Below are 14,934 nucleotides of genomic sequence, written 5' to 3'. Positions count from 1 at the left end.
TTCTTGCTTAGCCGGATAACTTGTTGGATTTAAGGTAGTGTGAGCCAAGTTTAAGTGGATGAAGATATAGTCCAGTTAACCTGGACTACCTTAAATCCAACAAGTCATCCGGCAAAGCAAAAAATCCTGCTTCATGAAATATCCCCTGATATTTTTTTTTGTGGGGGGGGGGCAGACGGACACAGACAGGATTCATGGTGTTCATGTGTTTCTTTTAATGACAGCAGTCAATATAACAACTGAACTAAACATCAGAACATTTCTTTTCACCACAATTATCCACAAAGTGTGCAGCTTTTGTCACTGCAGTGTCTTTCTGGGCTTCTGGAAGAACATTTCTATGAAAACATTTTCGTATTTTCCGACGTGCGCTCTCTGTCCGCTGGTGGGAGTGTGCTCACCTGTCATCGGGGCGGAACTCCGCCATGCGCGATACAGAGAGCAGAGGAGAATTGTAAACGCACGACCGTGTAGAGACAAAAAATGACAAGCTGTGGTGTAAAAAAGATACATAACATAAGGCTATTTAGTTTGTTTAATAAAAGGACAATGTATAGACCTATTCTATAGGAAAGGTAACCTTAAATGACTTCTGTTGTGATCTGGCGCTATATAGAAAATAAAATTAACTTGACCTTCAAGGGGGGGTGGGAGGTGCCGTTGGGGGGGGGGGGGGGGGGCAGGCGTGCCCCCCTAATATAATGGCAGGGGAAACACTGCTGAGGATCCTCTGTATACATTTCAGTATTGAATACTGCAGCATTAATTTTCATAACTGTGAGAGCACATTTCAGGGACCTTTGGTTAAAGGGCTTTACTCACAGTGTCACCCACCAAACCCTTGGTGTCCTTGGTTCACCCAAACTAAACTTCACTATGTGAGAAAACTCATTTCTTTTAAGTTTAAAACCTTGTAACTCCTACACCCTTCGAATAACAACTATTTTATTCTGTTTGAAGACAGGTAAAGAGCACTTTCTTCCCCTTTAAGTGAAAAATGTATACCCCTCACCCAGCACGCCTTTATTGAGGTGCAAAACTAGCATTTTTCTCATCTTTTCACTTCTGGGGTGCTTATCTCAGGAAGGAGATCAAGAATCAGGTCAGTGTTATATATACATAAATACATAATAATAATAAATAACTTTAAGTACCACACATACATATACATTATTAAAAAAAAACTACTACAAGCCTTTCACTGTTAATAACCAAGGTTGAGATGAACCTTGAAAGAAAAAAAAAAAGAATTTAATCATGCCATGGTTCTCATTCAGCTTATTTAGTCTGTGAGCTTTCCAATAAGCTTTAGCTGAGCCATGTAGCTGTAATAGAAAATAGTGCTAATAAGAAAACACTACAAATTATTTTTTGCAAAGAGAATAAAAAGAAAAGAAAAAAAAGTGACAAATTTAATCAAAATCAAAAACAGTGATGCAAAGGCTAATAGTTAATTAAAAGGGAATGACCCTTCAGTGATCTGCCTGACCAGAAGTCATCTCCCTCCTCCCCGGGAGGAAATCTCAGAATCCAGGGGAACCTCCACCACCCCAGAACCATGAACTCTGCAGTCTGCCATTTGTAGCGTGACTGGGCCGCTGCTTGAGGAATACACTTTCCTGATTATGTCAGGCAGGAAGCGAGTAACTCAGTTTACATTTACAGTGAAGAGCACACCGCTGTTTCCCTGATTATTATTATTATTGAAAAATATTGAAAATGAAGTGAAATATTATCCTGGTAGCAAAAATGAAACACACATATTGCTTCCCATGACCATGAGCTGCGTAGGTGGCAGGCAGATTGATGCAAGCATATCCAGATAAATCAACTCCAGAGGGCCACAATCTCCCACTGGTAGATTAAAATGTCATTCCAGTGATCCCAATTTAACCCTTTGACACAAACTTGTATTAAGAGATAACTGAACACTGAAAACCTTAGCCTGACATTCACGAGCCACCAGTTCAAAGATTTTTCCTTCAAACTACATTGTCAAAGACCATGGAGATAATTAGTCTATTCTATATCATGAAAGAGTGATTGACACTCCAGCCATTGGAAAAAACCTCACACTGGTCCATTTGGAGTAGCGAGTAGTCAGTTTCTCTTTCCACTTGGATTTTATACAATTACAATTATATAGAAATGCTCTTACACAAAGCAACGAATAAGTGAGGAAGCAGGGCCTGCAAGTTCCTGGAGCAGTTGGGGTTAAGGGCCTTGCTCAATGGCCCAATGGTGAAATCACTCACCCAGTCATGGGATATGAACCAGCACCCTTCCAAGTACAAGCACAAAGTCCTATCCCACAGAGCCACACACTGCCCAATATAACTCAATATGTGATGCCCTACTAATCACATTTCTGCCAAATACTTCTGGACAGCTGTGTTAGAAAGGATTCTATATAAAAACAAATTAAAAGTTAAGCGAGTAATTCAGAGGCCATTTAAAACCATAATGAATAGTACAGCCATGACACATAGTCAAACAAATGTATCGCCCAATAACATAACAGCTTTTATGAAAAGCATTTCGAATCTTATAATCAGCTTCCGCTTATGCTTGTGGACACTGCTGAAATATATGCTGCGCATAAACCACAATTCTTCGACATCCCAGCAGTACAAAAGCGGCCGCAGAAAGCGGAATTCCTAGCCCTCCCAAGAACCGGTCTGTGTGACCAGTCAACCAAACCACAAGGGACATTTCAAACTGCCTGCTATACAAAATACAAAAACACATCTGCGCTAAGCACTCAGAACATCAAATGTAAAATATATTACATAATATGTGGAAATTGCTTCACAGCTATAAAACCTTGCACATCTTCCCGAAACCATCAAAAAAAAACAAAACAAAAACAGCGTAGTTCTTACGAGAACCCCAGTAGGTGATGACATAACCTTGACTTTTATCTCTGTACCTGTACCTTCTACAAATTAAGTAAATCAGTTATTTGTCCAAAACTACAACTACACATAATTAATACATAACACTAAACTTACATGCAACACACAAATTCAAATGATTCATGCACAGTGTCATACCTAGAGAACACTATATACTCAAGTGTTCCTATAAACGTTGTAGTTGCCAGATGAACAAATACGGGGGGGGCACAATTTAATGCAGAAGATCTGTTCATTCAGGGGGTTGGGTGAATGAAGCCAAATTAAAAATATTTGGGGTGGGGGTTCCTCTCAGACACATTACTACTGCCCAAGAGAAGGGCAGGGCAAGTATGGGAAAAGGTTCACCACAGCACTCCTCTGATCTGCTTCAGCAGCCCACGCCGAAGTTGTTTTACGGTCCACAGGGGGAAGGCATTTATGAATCGAACCAGCAAGTCAGTACAACTGCTTCACAATGCTTCATGGAAGTTGGAGGCAGCTGGCAGTTGCGGCGGTTTAAAAACAGCCACAGGTAACCTTGTAATGGACTTCCCCCCCCCTCTCCCGAGTTTTGCAAAGAGCACTTACCCTGACGAGATTACTGACAGCCGCCTGCACCGCGGCCACGGGTCCGGTGAGATCCGGGATCGCCTTGCCGTCCACCTCACCTTCTTCGTGCATTATTACCAAGTGGGATATCTGCTGAGCCACAGGCTCCAAGATACTCTCTATGGTCTTCGTGTGGAAAACCGGCATCTTGAAAACTTATTCCCGCTATCCGAGAAAGGGAAAAATCGTCTTCGCTTTGAAGGCTTGCCGTTACTTTATGCGCCCCGCCACTTAGGAGACGGAATCCAACAGCGATCGCCGGACAAGGTGTACTTCGCGGGATAAAGAAAGTCCCACTTCCAATCAAAACCATCAATGGTGAGACTAGGCTCCAGAAAAGCTGCGTGCGAAAAACGCCAAGCGTCAATAGATTTCATCGCCGCCCCCCAACCAATCAGAGAAGGAGCTTTAACTTGGAAAGCGCGCTTCCCATTGGTGCGCTCCAAGCACTACGGAGCTCACGTTAACCCCGCCCTAATTTTGGGCGGAGTTTGCCGGGGAGGCGAGCGCTTCTCCCGATTACGTAATACATTCTCATGCCCTAAAAAGGAAAATATTGGAACCGCACGGGCGAAGTAGGAGTAATGAAGGAATACATTCATTACAGCGACGTATTGTTGTATTTGGAAACGACGTTGGGAGCCGTGTCCTATTAGGTATTCCAATAATTTGTTTTAATTGATGAACATCTTAAGAGAGCAGTAGTAGTAACATCCCAACTAAAACATTTCCAGTAATAGAACCATGTTAAATAGCTTTTTTGAAGAAAATGTTTTGCAATAGGGTGATTGAATAATGCGCTCAGTCATTTCATTAAGGATGTAAAAGTGGAACTGAATGAATAGTCACGTTCTAATGACCTATACAGCGTGAAAAACATCAATACTCACTGGGTGGTAAAATGTGTATACCAAAGACGTTAAATTTTTCCAAAGATTTTAATATAGACTTCAGCTTTATGTCCAAGTGTAAGCAGATACCAGTAAATGCCACACCTTATTCTTGCTTAAAGAGGTGCACATTAAAATTAAAGCAAGAACTCAGTTGTAAAGGTCAAGCTAAAAACCAGTAGTTTTATTCTGAAGGAATACAGTCTATTCAGGGCTGTTCTCTGGACTGTATTAATCGAAAAGGTGCAAAACTTGTCCGAAAATGGTCGTTGACCAGATAAAAGTTACACATCACACATCTCCCTTTAAGGCTCTAACACAAGACACACACACACACACACAAACCAGATATCTGTTCTGTACAGAATCTCATGTAACTTTTTCATATAAACACACTTTAGTCGTGCTGGCAAAAATAAACATATAGTAGCATTTCGACAATATATTGTCCCAATATGGTCTGAATAGTTTCAAACACATTAATAATACATAGGATAGAAATGTGGATATGTATTTATGCACAATGATAAGCAATAATGGGCAGTATATAGATATCTTTGTGAGAAGCGTAAAGCCCTTGCATATTCATCATCTCCCCCAGAATCTAATATAACAACACCAAAACTGAAGCATTAAATAAGATTGCCAGTTGAACCTGCAAAGGAATGTGCACAGTGTGCCCCGAGAGAGTGCAGGGCGGCAGTGGTCTTCCTAAAAAGGAAGAGTACCAAAAGGAGGAATCCAGGAAGTCAGTCTGAGGGGAAGCACATGTAAACACGGGGGCCTTGATGCACGACGTTTAGTTTCTTTTTGGAATGCTTCTGTATGCTTCTCAGCAAATCAGAGGCATTCACAGTCATTTTTTTTAAAGCTTACTACGCACAACAGTATTAACAAAGCACACATTAATGTTTAGTTGCTTGGTATAGTGCTTTGTTTATATTCCACTAATATAAATGATATTCCAGCTGCTTTACAGGTCCAAAGTGTTCCTTTTTTGGTTGGCAAATGTTTTTCTACAAGATCAACCTTGTCCTATGGATCTCTGAAAGGAATGTGTAGTTTCATATTTTAGGTCTAAGTTAATATTTTTGTTTGTAAAACTATATTTTGAAGGCATTATTACAACTATTATTACTGCATGTTAGTACAGCTATTTTCTTTCTGAAAAAAATTCAGTCCACATAAAAGATAACATTTATATACAGTGTTGACCATTTATCAGCTTGTGGGATGGTGTGTGGCTTAGCGGGTTAGGACACGGTACTCATGATCGGAAGGTTGCCGGTTCTGATCCCAAAGCCGATAGATTAATGCCACCACTGGGCCCTTGGCAAGGGGAAGTGATTAGTCATTGTTGACACACCACAGTGCATAATAATGAAATGTGTCCCCTGCATTTAACCCATATGTGACATAGCAAGGGGCAGATAATTAAGTGCTTGGAGGTGCTACCTTGCTGGTCGGGGATTTGAGCCAGCAAACATTCAATTACATTTGTGCTTCCCAGGTTCCTTAACCCCCGATTGCTTTAGACAACTCTGTGACACCCAAGCTTGATCTTGTTTGTCTCATGGAAAATCTATGGAGAAAAAGACAACTTCTTCAAGAGGGTGAATAAAGTATTTAATAAGTAGAATATCCATATTGAGATATCTCTTACAACACCATATAATGGGCAAATAACATGTTTTACAATGAACTGGACCCACTCCATCTGCAATGATTAATTGTGATGACAAATACGGAGACAAATTTGTCAAAACATGACCTTGTATGCACTGTTGTTATGGCAAAATGTAAGTACTGTAGTAAGATATTCACCTGGGGAAGGTGAATAAGATTCAATAGGAGACACTTGAGTAATTAGGGGTTTATCAGCTATTTTTACTGGGCATTATTTCATGTGTAAAACAACACAAAGGCAAATGCATTTAACCAATTCAATGAAACAGGGAGAGGAGGAAGAGGAGAGCACTGTGACATACATTAATTGCGACGGCAAACATACCGGAACCAATTGCACTGGTGTGCAATGAATGTTTAAAGTGAAATCTCCCACCTGCCAGACATTAAAGGGTTTATGTTGTTTGGTAGCTAGTTCCCCCCCCCCCATCTTTTCCTGTGAAGATTAGAATATGTATTGTTCTGGCCAGAGTGGGAGGATCAAGGGACATCTGGCTCAGAGGATCTGTCATTCTTCCATAATGAGATTCAGAAATCTAATCTTGCCAGCAAAACAGTAATTCGGTACAAGCAGGGGTAATAGAGCCTATTAAACATTGGTGAAAGTTCTACAGATGTTTCTGCACACAACATGTTTAAATACACCCTGCACTGGTCTTTAAAATACTGCTCTATACGAATACATATTATATTTTTATAGTTTTATAGAGGAAAATGTATTAAAAACAAACGTGTGTTTAAATGATCTCAGTATGGCCTGTAAATAAGGAGATTATGCGTACACAAAACAAATACGTTTATAATTGTTACCATTTATCATGACCCTATTGCGCCCTCGTGTGGAACGATTAATTTAAAACGAGTTTGTTCTACAGTCAACAGTTAAAGTTTGAGTTTCTTTTCAGTGGCATAATGCACTTCTTTTTTGCCGTTATATTTTGCAATATATGTACTGCAAAGAAGAAGGAAAAAAACTAAACACCTATAGTAAACGTATGTACTCTTCCAATAGATTCAAAAGTTTATTACTGTGAAGATAAACTTATTGACATATTAACCATATTTAAACATAATCAAGCAATAATCCTGTTTCAAAACAAATCAGAAATATATGCTTTATTTTAACCTGATAACAAAAAAAACTTTTTGCCTTAACAAATATGAATATGGCAAATTGGAAATATTGGTTATTAAAAAAATGAACCGTTCTACAAATATAACCAGATGTAACTAGTACAGCTAAATGTAATAAATGTAACAACATCTGCTCTGACAGCCTGGTGAAATGTACAGGCCAAGACAAAGACATGCATGCATTCAATGACATTCTTACTGTTTTTGTATTTTCTGTTTTGTTTCTAGCGTTTCCATTTCAAGCACTAGATGTTCTTTTACTTGGATTTTATTCTTTTTTTTTTTATTCCTGAAAACCCATCAAATGACTTTAGTGGAGACATTGAGAGTTTACAAGTAAAATAAAAGCTTTAACAACGTCCAGTTGAAAATTCTGAGAAGTATAAAGTGGGTGTTGGTTAAAGCCAAATTGACGATTAAATACTTTATAAACCTTTATATTTGGAAAAAAAAAGAATTTGACGAGAGCATATAAAAAAAAGAACCTCCCCGGGTAACTGTACCCCGGAATGTGAAGAGATGTTGTTGTCATGGCTAAGGAACAGCGCCTTGCTCTTTCTTATGCATTCACACAGTTGCCTGTGACCTTTCCCACAGGACGAGCCAGACCCTTAGGGCAGACCTACATTCTCTGTGATCCACTTGTTGTAATTCGGCACTCTGGTGTAGACGCCTGGTCGGAATTCTCTGGAGCACCCCTCGCCCCAGCTGACTATACCAAAAAGGTACAAACGACCATCTCTGTCGCACACCAGAGGCCCCCCCGAGTCTCCCTGTAGGAGACAAGATGACAGACAGGTCAAGCTACATTTCTCTAAGGAGAATTATGATGGGCATTTCTAGCTATCCATTCCATATTCCATTATTACTACTAACAGACTACGTTAAAGCTGATCAGTACAGACTAGGGTGACCAGATAATCCATGTCAGGGAGGACACTTTGAGCTACTTCGGGTTTTACAAACTACTTTCAAATTGAAAGGCTCCTGTGCTCGGCTAAATAGTTCAGCTCTTCTTGTGCTTTGACTGGTTTGTTTCCTTGACTGAAAGACTCATCCAGCTGTTTCATATCAGCATTAGTGACACATGCATGATTATAGGAGACTAACCAATCAGCACACAGCAAGAACTCAGTGCTCAAGTCAAATCCAGGTCCGTTTAATTGAAATGGTAATTTACAATTCCTGTCCTAGCTCAGAGTGTCCTCCCTGACATGGATTATCTGGTCACCCTAGTACAGACTGTCCCCGGAATGGCTTCCACATCAACAGACAGGTTGTCAGAATAGATCAATCGCACTGACTCATGCCCTAAAATGAGACTGTAAGATGCGTGTGAGGCTGGGATGGTCGCATTACCATACAGGGGTACATTTCCCAAAAGCACAGTTGCTAACAACGTTAGCTAACGTTAGCTAACAACATTAGCAACTTACGTAGTTGGAAACATGCAACTGAATTGTGCTAACTATGTATGTTGCAAACAAGCGCTGCTGGGAAGCGTTACCCCAGTACAGTAGCTTCCCATGAGACATATCATAAGGCAGACAGCGCCCACTGGGTAGCACAGTGCTACCAGGTTTACTGCTGCCCAAAATTTATTTTAACATAATCTACTTGTTTGTTTTTATTTTTTTTTAGTCGTCTTACGTCACATAGGTTGTAAGTCAGGGGCAGTCTGCACTTGCACATTTCTTGCATGATGATGCATACACCATACATACCAAGTCATTCAGTCTGTGGCTTTGAAATTGAAGGTTATGAGGGATTTGGTTCATTTTAAATGATATTTTCTCCTCAATGAAAAAAAAAATCAAGGGGCCAAACTATAGCTGGGAAAAGAGTCAACTGATTTATTTTAATGACTTAACTGCAATAAGCTGTAATTCTGGAGTTCTTTGTATCGGTACCATTCATGCTGTTATATTAACAGCTATTTAAGTCTGTAGATGAAAGTGATTGGGGAATGTAAAAACATTAATATACCACACCTTGCACGAGTCTACCTTCCAGTCAGGGCTGCCAGCACAAAACATGTTTTTCGTCACCAGGTTTCCATAGTAATTCCTACTTGTGCAGACCTCTTGAGGCAAAATGTTCACTTTTGCCTCTCTTAGGTATTGTGAGTTGTGCCATAATCCTGTCGTGATTAATAACAATATCGTGAGTTAGGTTGTACACATCAGGACATTGGTCGATGAGTGTTTGGAATATCTGGAGAGGTCTGACCTTCCCGCTCCTTCCCATAGCCAGCAATATAGCAAGAGTCCCCAGGACGCAACATCAAATGGGCAGGGGGCAGACAGACGGTCCTAACAGAGTCTGTCTCCTTCGCACATGTTCTGCTGTTTGTGGTGATCTTCAGCAGTGCTAAAAATACCAGAAAAAGACAATGGGCTGTAAAACGTCTTGAGAAAAACATGTTGTTCTGCTCTCTCATTGTCAAAGTTTCCGTAACGGTGCAAGTGACAAGTGCCCCCATCTCTTGACAAATCAGCCCACATTTTGGTTTTGGGTGGACCCAGAGAAGACCCCATTCAGAGCATCTTGTTTTCAGCACCAGATGTTAATGACCTTGGCTCACAGTATTTATAGCCTTGAGAGAGACCACAAACAGACCACAACTCCTGGATTTCACCCATTTCACTTAATAGACAGTGCATGTTTTACAAATGTACTCTAAAAGACCCACAGAGTTACCATATAATAATCAGTACAATCTCCATAGCCATTGTCTCAAAATGTACTAAAAATGCTACGTCCCACTGAAAATGACCATCACCTATGTCATTGTCATAACTCCCATCACTATTGTCAAATCCTGGGTGAATAATGATTTGCTCGACGTTGAATTTCTGCTCTTTTCCCAAGCTTGTCTCATTGAGAGCATCTTTTCCAAGAAAGACAGACAGGTGGCGAGTGTTCAAGGGCCTTGGGGAGGGGGGGGGAGGGGGGGAGGGAGAAAAATCCACATAGTTAAAACAAAATCCTGAGCGATTAAAATGGAATAATCTTTCATGGCATAAGTAGCATATTGCGTTTTAAAGGTCAACAACTACTTGGAGATCTATTAATAACTTTTATGAGTGGCTTTTTAAGTCTTTATTGTGACATTAATGGGGTGTCAGAGCAGAGTGCATGCCGTTAACGTGCTGTCGACCAATCACCTGTCAGAAAAGCAGTGGGCTGCTGTAAGAACCCAGCAACGTGAGATCAGGTTGCCCCCGCACAGGAATACGTGCTTTTTAGCCTGACGTCTCCAGAAGATCGACGCGATCCACGGCTGCGATTGCGCCGTGGTGACCGTTCCCCCGACAATCTTCATCAGACTCTGGGGCCTCTGTCCACATGCTGGTGCATCTGGAAGACGCGGCGATATTGCGTTATGACTTTTATTGTCTTTAGAAGCATTTCCACAGCCTTGAGGATGTCGACTCTGAGATCATGTCCTAGAAGGGCCTCAGTTGTAGTACTCTTTAGAAGAAAGAGTACTCTGAATAGTACTCCGAATAGTACTCTGAATAGTAATCTGAATAGCTCCAGTGAAGGATCAAGCTGTTGAAACAGGCAAAAGCTGAGTTGCTTTGGACAAAGTGCAGGAAAAAAACATTAAAGCTGGATGTACTTTACAACAACAATAAAGCTGTTACTTGCGGTAGGCCTTCATAACAAATAACGCTATCGGTGTGACTGAATACATCTTGACTTTGGATTAATATCAGCACAGCTGGGCTTATGAGACATATTCTATTTCTATTCTGACTGCAAAACATGCTGTATTTATACTGAAAGAAATAAACAAATATATTGATGACATTGAGCTGTCGTATTTACGTTTGCAAAAATGTATCCCTTTCTACTGGAGAAGAATTCTCCGCCATTCCAAAAGGTTCAAGTAATGAAATGACAGATAACAAAAGGGATCATTTTAAGAAAGCTCTAATCTCTTAAACACATTAGAATGCATTGGTCAAGTCCACGGTATGAGGAATGATGCTCTCGATAGGTGATGTTTGTTTGTCACTACATTGGGGATGAGATCTTCTGCTCACCTGCTGGTGTCCCACAGTGTGGGATGTCACAGAACTCCTGTACAATCTGGTGTCCCTGCTTCACATGGCACCAGGGTCTTTCCCTGTGGTCTGGATTTCTTGGGGATGAGCAATTTGAACACAGATATCAAAGAATGCAAGAATTTGCCAGATGAAGAGAAATTCTTGGTGTCTACAGTAGAGATTCGGAGAATCATGCACTAAAGAAAAGCCAGATTCTAGTCTTTCTGTGTAAACATTTGTTGCCTCAGTGAAACCTTGCCTAAACACAAAGATAAGGCATGACAAAGTGTTTTTTTTTTTTATAGGTTTCAGTTCATTCATCCATCATATTCAACCTGTTCAAGGAAATAAGTCTGAATTTCTGTGGATGCTTTTCTCAAGAATTTGGAGATGTTGTACTTTTGACTAGATTTAATTTTCATACTTGAAGAACAAAGAATGGTCTTCAGTTCACTCTTACCTGCAATAGTTGTGGCTCCAAAGACCTAGAATCAGTGCATCCACTCCTAAGATTTGTTGATTGTACTCGTAGTTCCAACCAAGACATTTCTGTCCACTTCCTGAGATGGCTACCCGTCCTCTGTACTGATGCCCATTGCCAATGAAGCAGTTAGCTGACTCCTCTAAGCAAAACGGCACCATAAGCAAAACGGCACCATAAGCAAAACGGCTTCACAGCTATATTGGCATCTATGAAATGGCAGCATGCATTTGTAAGCAGACATGGAAATTTCAGGTCCAGAGAGTCCAGATCAAGATTTTGTTTCAACCAACCAATTGAGTGTAAAGAATCATTGACACGGAGTATTCAAATGGTTGGTTGAAACAAAATCTTGGTCTGGATTTATATTTCGTGGACCTGAAATTTCCACCTCTATTTTTAAGGAACTGACTTGAGCAGACGGCATAGTCAAGGTAGTAAGTGAATGACAGACGGGTCCTCACCTATTTCACAGTTGCGGCCACTGTATCCTCTGGGGCAGATACAAATCGTACGCCTTTTGCTAAAAAGGTAGGGTATGCTGATGGAAGTGCCTCCATTTAGGCAGGTGGAAGATAGACCTGTCATTTGCAGACATGTGCAGAGACCAAAACACATTCACTCTTATAATCCAGTCTTTGAAGGCAGGGAAATAGGAAAATAAACAGTGAAAAGACATGAAGTTACCTGAAACTTCAGCTGAATGCATGAGAAAACCTGGTCTCGTGAGTGTCAGCAAACTCTGCACAGAAGACAAAGACTGTCAAGCAGGCTGAAATGTCTTTCATTATTTTTCTGTTTCTGATACCTAAGCTAAGTCATATTCCCAAATGGAAAGATAGGGAAAATAAGATCAGGTATGACATTATCAGGTCAGGGCAGGTCAGGCTGGGAAGCATGCACTGGTACAGCGCGTTCCCACACCCACCGTGTGGCGAAACATCTCGGCATGACAGCCCGGAAATCTGCACTTACCATCTTAGCACCGAAAATTACTTCCACGTTTGCAGTTAAGAACAGAAGGAGTTTTAGCATTTTGAAGATCCTCCTTGTCTTTCTTAGAAAAATCTAAACAAACGCAAGAAAAACCAATTCACAAACTTTCTCGGCTGAGGTTTTCCTAGTCTATATTTTCCACCCAATCTTGTGCCATTTCTTATTATATTGCTTCGCACAGGGATTCTTTAAACATCTGGTATGACAAAACAGGGATTATAATCGGCAGTGTAGACGTCGTGGACAGATAATGCAGGCGGACAACTTACATTTTCATTCATTTATCCATATAGCAGATGCTTCTGTTGCAAACATCTTAAAAACCTTCAGACACAGTAGAATGAATGAACCCTTACTCCATACCAGGGGTGTCGCTAGACCCCTTTTATTGGGGCACGTGCCCCAGTATTTATTTGCTATGCCACAGTAAAATCTCACGTTCAAGTCAAATGGGTAACGGGAGGTGGGGGGACCTGTACCCCAGTGGAGCTTTACGTCTAACAACACCCCTACTCCACAAATGATTTCCAGGGGTAACCTAACCTACCCTAACCTAACCTAACCTAACCTAACAACAAGGTGACTATTATGTAACAAAGTACAATAAAATATAATGACAAGCATCCCAGACAATGTCTAAATGCATGCATGGATATACAAGTAAGAATAAAATTCTGTTTAAGATTAAATTCATTCTCCATACAACATTAAGAAGCTAATTAGTTCATAAATGAATAAGAAGTTATTCTTAATACTAGCAATAATAAAGGAAATGCATAATAGAAGACAGCAATACATTTGTAATGGAATCTCTGTGATCAAACAGTTCAGACTGCAGATAATGGATTGAATCTTAATACACTTATGTGAAGCATCTTCACAGGACAGCTATAATTTTAACTTGTAAAATCTGAGAAAGCTCACCACATACGAATATAGAAGATCAGAGATGAAATCCGCGTGATGCTTTGTGGATGTCTTCATGCAGCTGAAGCAGTTCTTTATTTAACGGACCATCATGTGACCGCCTGGTAGGAGGGATTTTTGCAGATGATTTATTTTTTGTTAACCTTCCTGTGGTGTTTGGGACGGCACCAACCCGTTTTTAAGTTTAAAATGCATAACGCACCACCTAAATTTGTGTACTGCATCAAGGCTTTTTGACTTTGCCAGGAACATCTATTTAAACAATCAAAATCAAGGCAAGGCATGCCCATAAATGTAAGGCAAGATAAGACCAATTCAGTTTATTTATATAATTCTCTTGAGGTTTATTTTACCATTATTTTTTTTAATTGAAAACGAGAGGTATGTTGTCAAAAGAAACGTCCAGAAAGTCACACCAAAAATATTAAAACCAATCTTTTCATGGATAAGGAAGCCTAACCAAGAGTAAGGTAACCAAGAGCTAAGAAACAAATTGGATGATAATTGTTTTGAGGGCATTTCATGACTGATTTAAGACATGGGTCAGCAGTCAGCACCGACCCTTCTAACATAAGAGATTGGAACAGAAAACTAACACAGTCCGAAGGTTAAATATTTAAATATTCCTTCCTCGACAAACTTCAGGTTACCACGAAGAAAAGTGTACTGAATGGTACTGAAAACCGATCAGATGAAACACATTCAGTAAAGGGGATCTTTTTAAACCTTGGTGCTTTTCCGAAGGGTTCTTAGACTGCTCTGCTACACTCTCAGAAAAAAAGAGTACCAATTTGTACCTTTGCTTGTCACTGGGGCTGTACCCTCAAGGGTCTGCCAATTGTACCCTTAACTGTAGGTAACTGTACCTTTTAAAAGGTACAGAAATGGACTCTGAGGAACATCCCAGAGGTACAAACAGCATTAATGTACCATCGATGGTACAGAAATGTTTCTCAGAGTCCATCTCTGTACCTTTTAAAATGTACATTTACCTGCAGCTAAGGGTACAATTGGCAGACCCTTGAGGGTACAGGCCCAGTAACAAGCAAAGGTACAAATTGGTACTCTTTTTTCAGAGAGTGTTATACTACCACTACTACTACTACTACCAATAATAATAATAATAATAATAATAATAATACGACCAGCCCAGGGTGAACCCCGCCTCCCGCCCGAAAGATGCTGGGATTGGCTCCAGCTTCCCCACGACCCAGATGGATTAAGCGGTATAGATGATGGATGGATGGATAATAATAATA

At 40.3% G+C, this 14,934-nt stretch overlaps 2 protein-coding genes across 5 annotated transcripts in view; both read right to left on the bottom strand.

The window, feature by feature from the left end:
* vcla (vinculin a) overlaps positions 1–3,897 on the bottom strand; it is a 36,900-nt gene extending 33,003 nt beyond the window's left edge. For 2 of the 3 annotated variants that reach the window (XM_023798272.2, XM_023798279.2), the window contains exon 1: positions 3,486–3,895. In XM_023798272.2, coding sequence (XP_023654040.1) covers positions 3,486–3,653 — 168 coding nt within the window. In that variant the 5' untranslated portion in view covers positions 3,654–3,895. Of the gene's footprint in view, positions 1–3,485 lie in introns of all 3 variants that reach the window. The other variant, XM_023798261.2, reaches the window with a different exon arrangement.
* A 2,100-nt stretch (positions 3,898–5,997) lies between these two features.
* Positions 5,998–14,384, bottom strand: LOC111836766 (urokinase-type plasminogen activator). Of its 2 annotated transcripts, none has more exons than XM_023798312.2 (11): positions 13,673–14,384; positions 12,728–12,820; positions 12,440–12,494; positions 12,217–12,333; positions 11,732–11,894; positions 11,269–11,366; positions 10,384–10,576; positions 9,999–10,147; positions 9,446–9,586; positions 9,208–9,356; positions 5,998–7,989 (listed from the first exon to the last, which is right to left on the bottom strand). In XM_023798312.2, exons 1-11 carry the CDS (start codon positions 13,730–13,732, stop codon positions 7,828–7,830), a joined length of 1,380 nt encoding a protein of 459 aa, XP_023654080.1. In that variant the 5' UTR covers positions 13,733–14,384; the 3' UTR covers positions 5,998–7,827. The 2 variants fall into 2 exon arrangements, with proteins under 2 accessions (XP_023654080.1, XP_023654099.1); XM_023798331.2 differs by having other exon boundaries at positions 13,680–13,754.
* Positions 14,385–14,934: the final 550 nt, after the last annotated feature.

The sequence above is a fragment of the Paramormyrops kingsleyae genome, chromosome 20, assembly GCF_048594095.1.
Source record: "Paramormyrops kingsleyae isolate MSU_618 chromosome 20, PKINGS_0.4, whole genome shotgun sequence".
NCBI lineage: Eukaryota > Metazoa > Chordata > Actinopteri > Osteoglossiformes > Mormyridae > Paramormyrops > Paramormyrops kingsleyae.
The sequence above is the reverse complement of the archived record's forward strand: the minus strand, read 5'-3'. Positions and strand labels throughout refer to the sequence as shown.

Bases quoted from the DNA above. Each gene is read 5' to 3' on its own strand.
- LOC111836766 (XM_023798312.2), bottom strand. From the start codon at position 13,732: ATGAAGACATCCACAAAGCATCACGCGGATTTCATCTCTGATCTTCTA. The intron at 12,495-12,727 runs GTAAGTGCAGAT...TCTTCTGTGCAG, and splicing joins TAATTTTCGGTGCTAAGATG to AGTTTGCTGACACTCACGAG. The intron at 12,334-12,439 runs GTAACTTCATGT...TGCAAATGACAG, and splicing joins GCATTCAGCTGAAGTTTCAG to GTCTATCTTCCACCTGCCTA.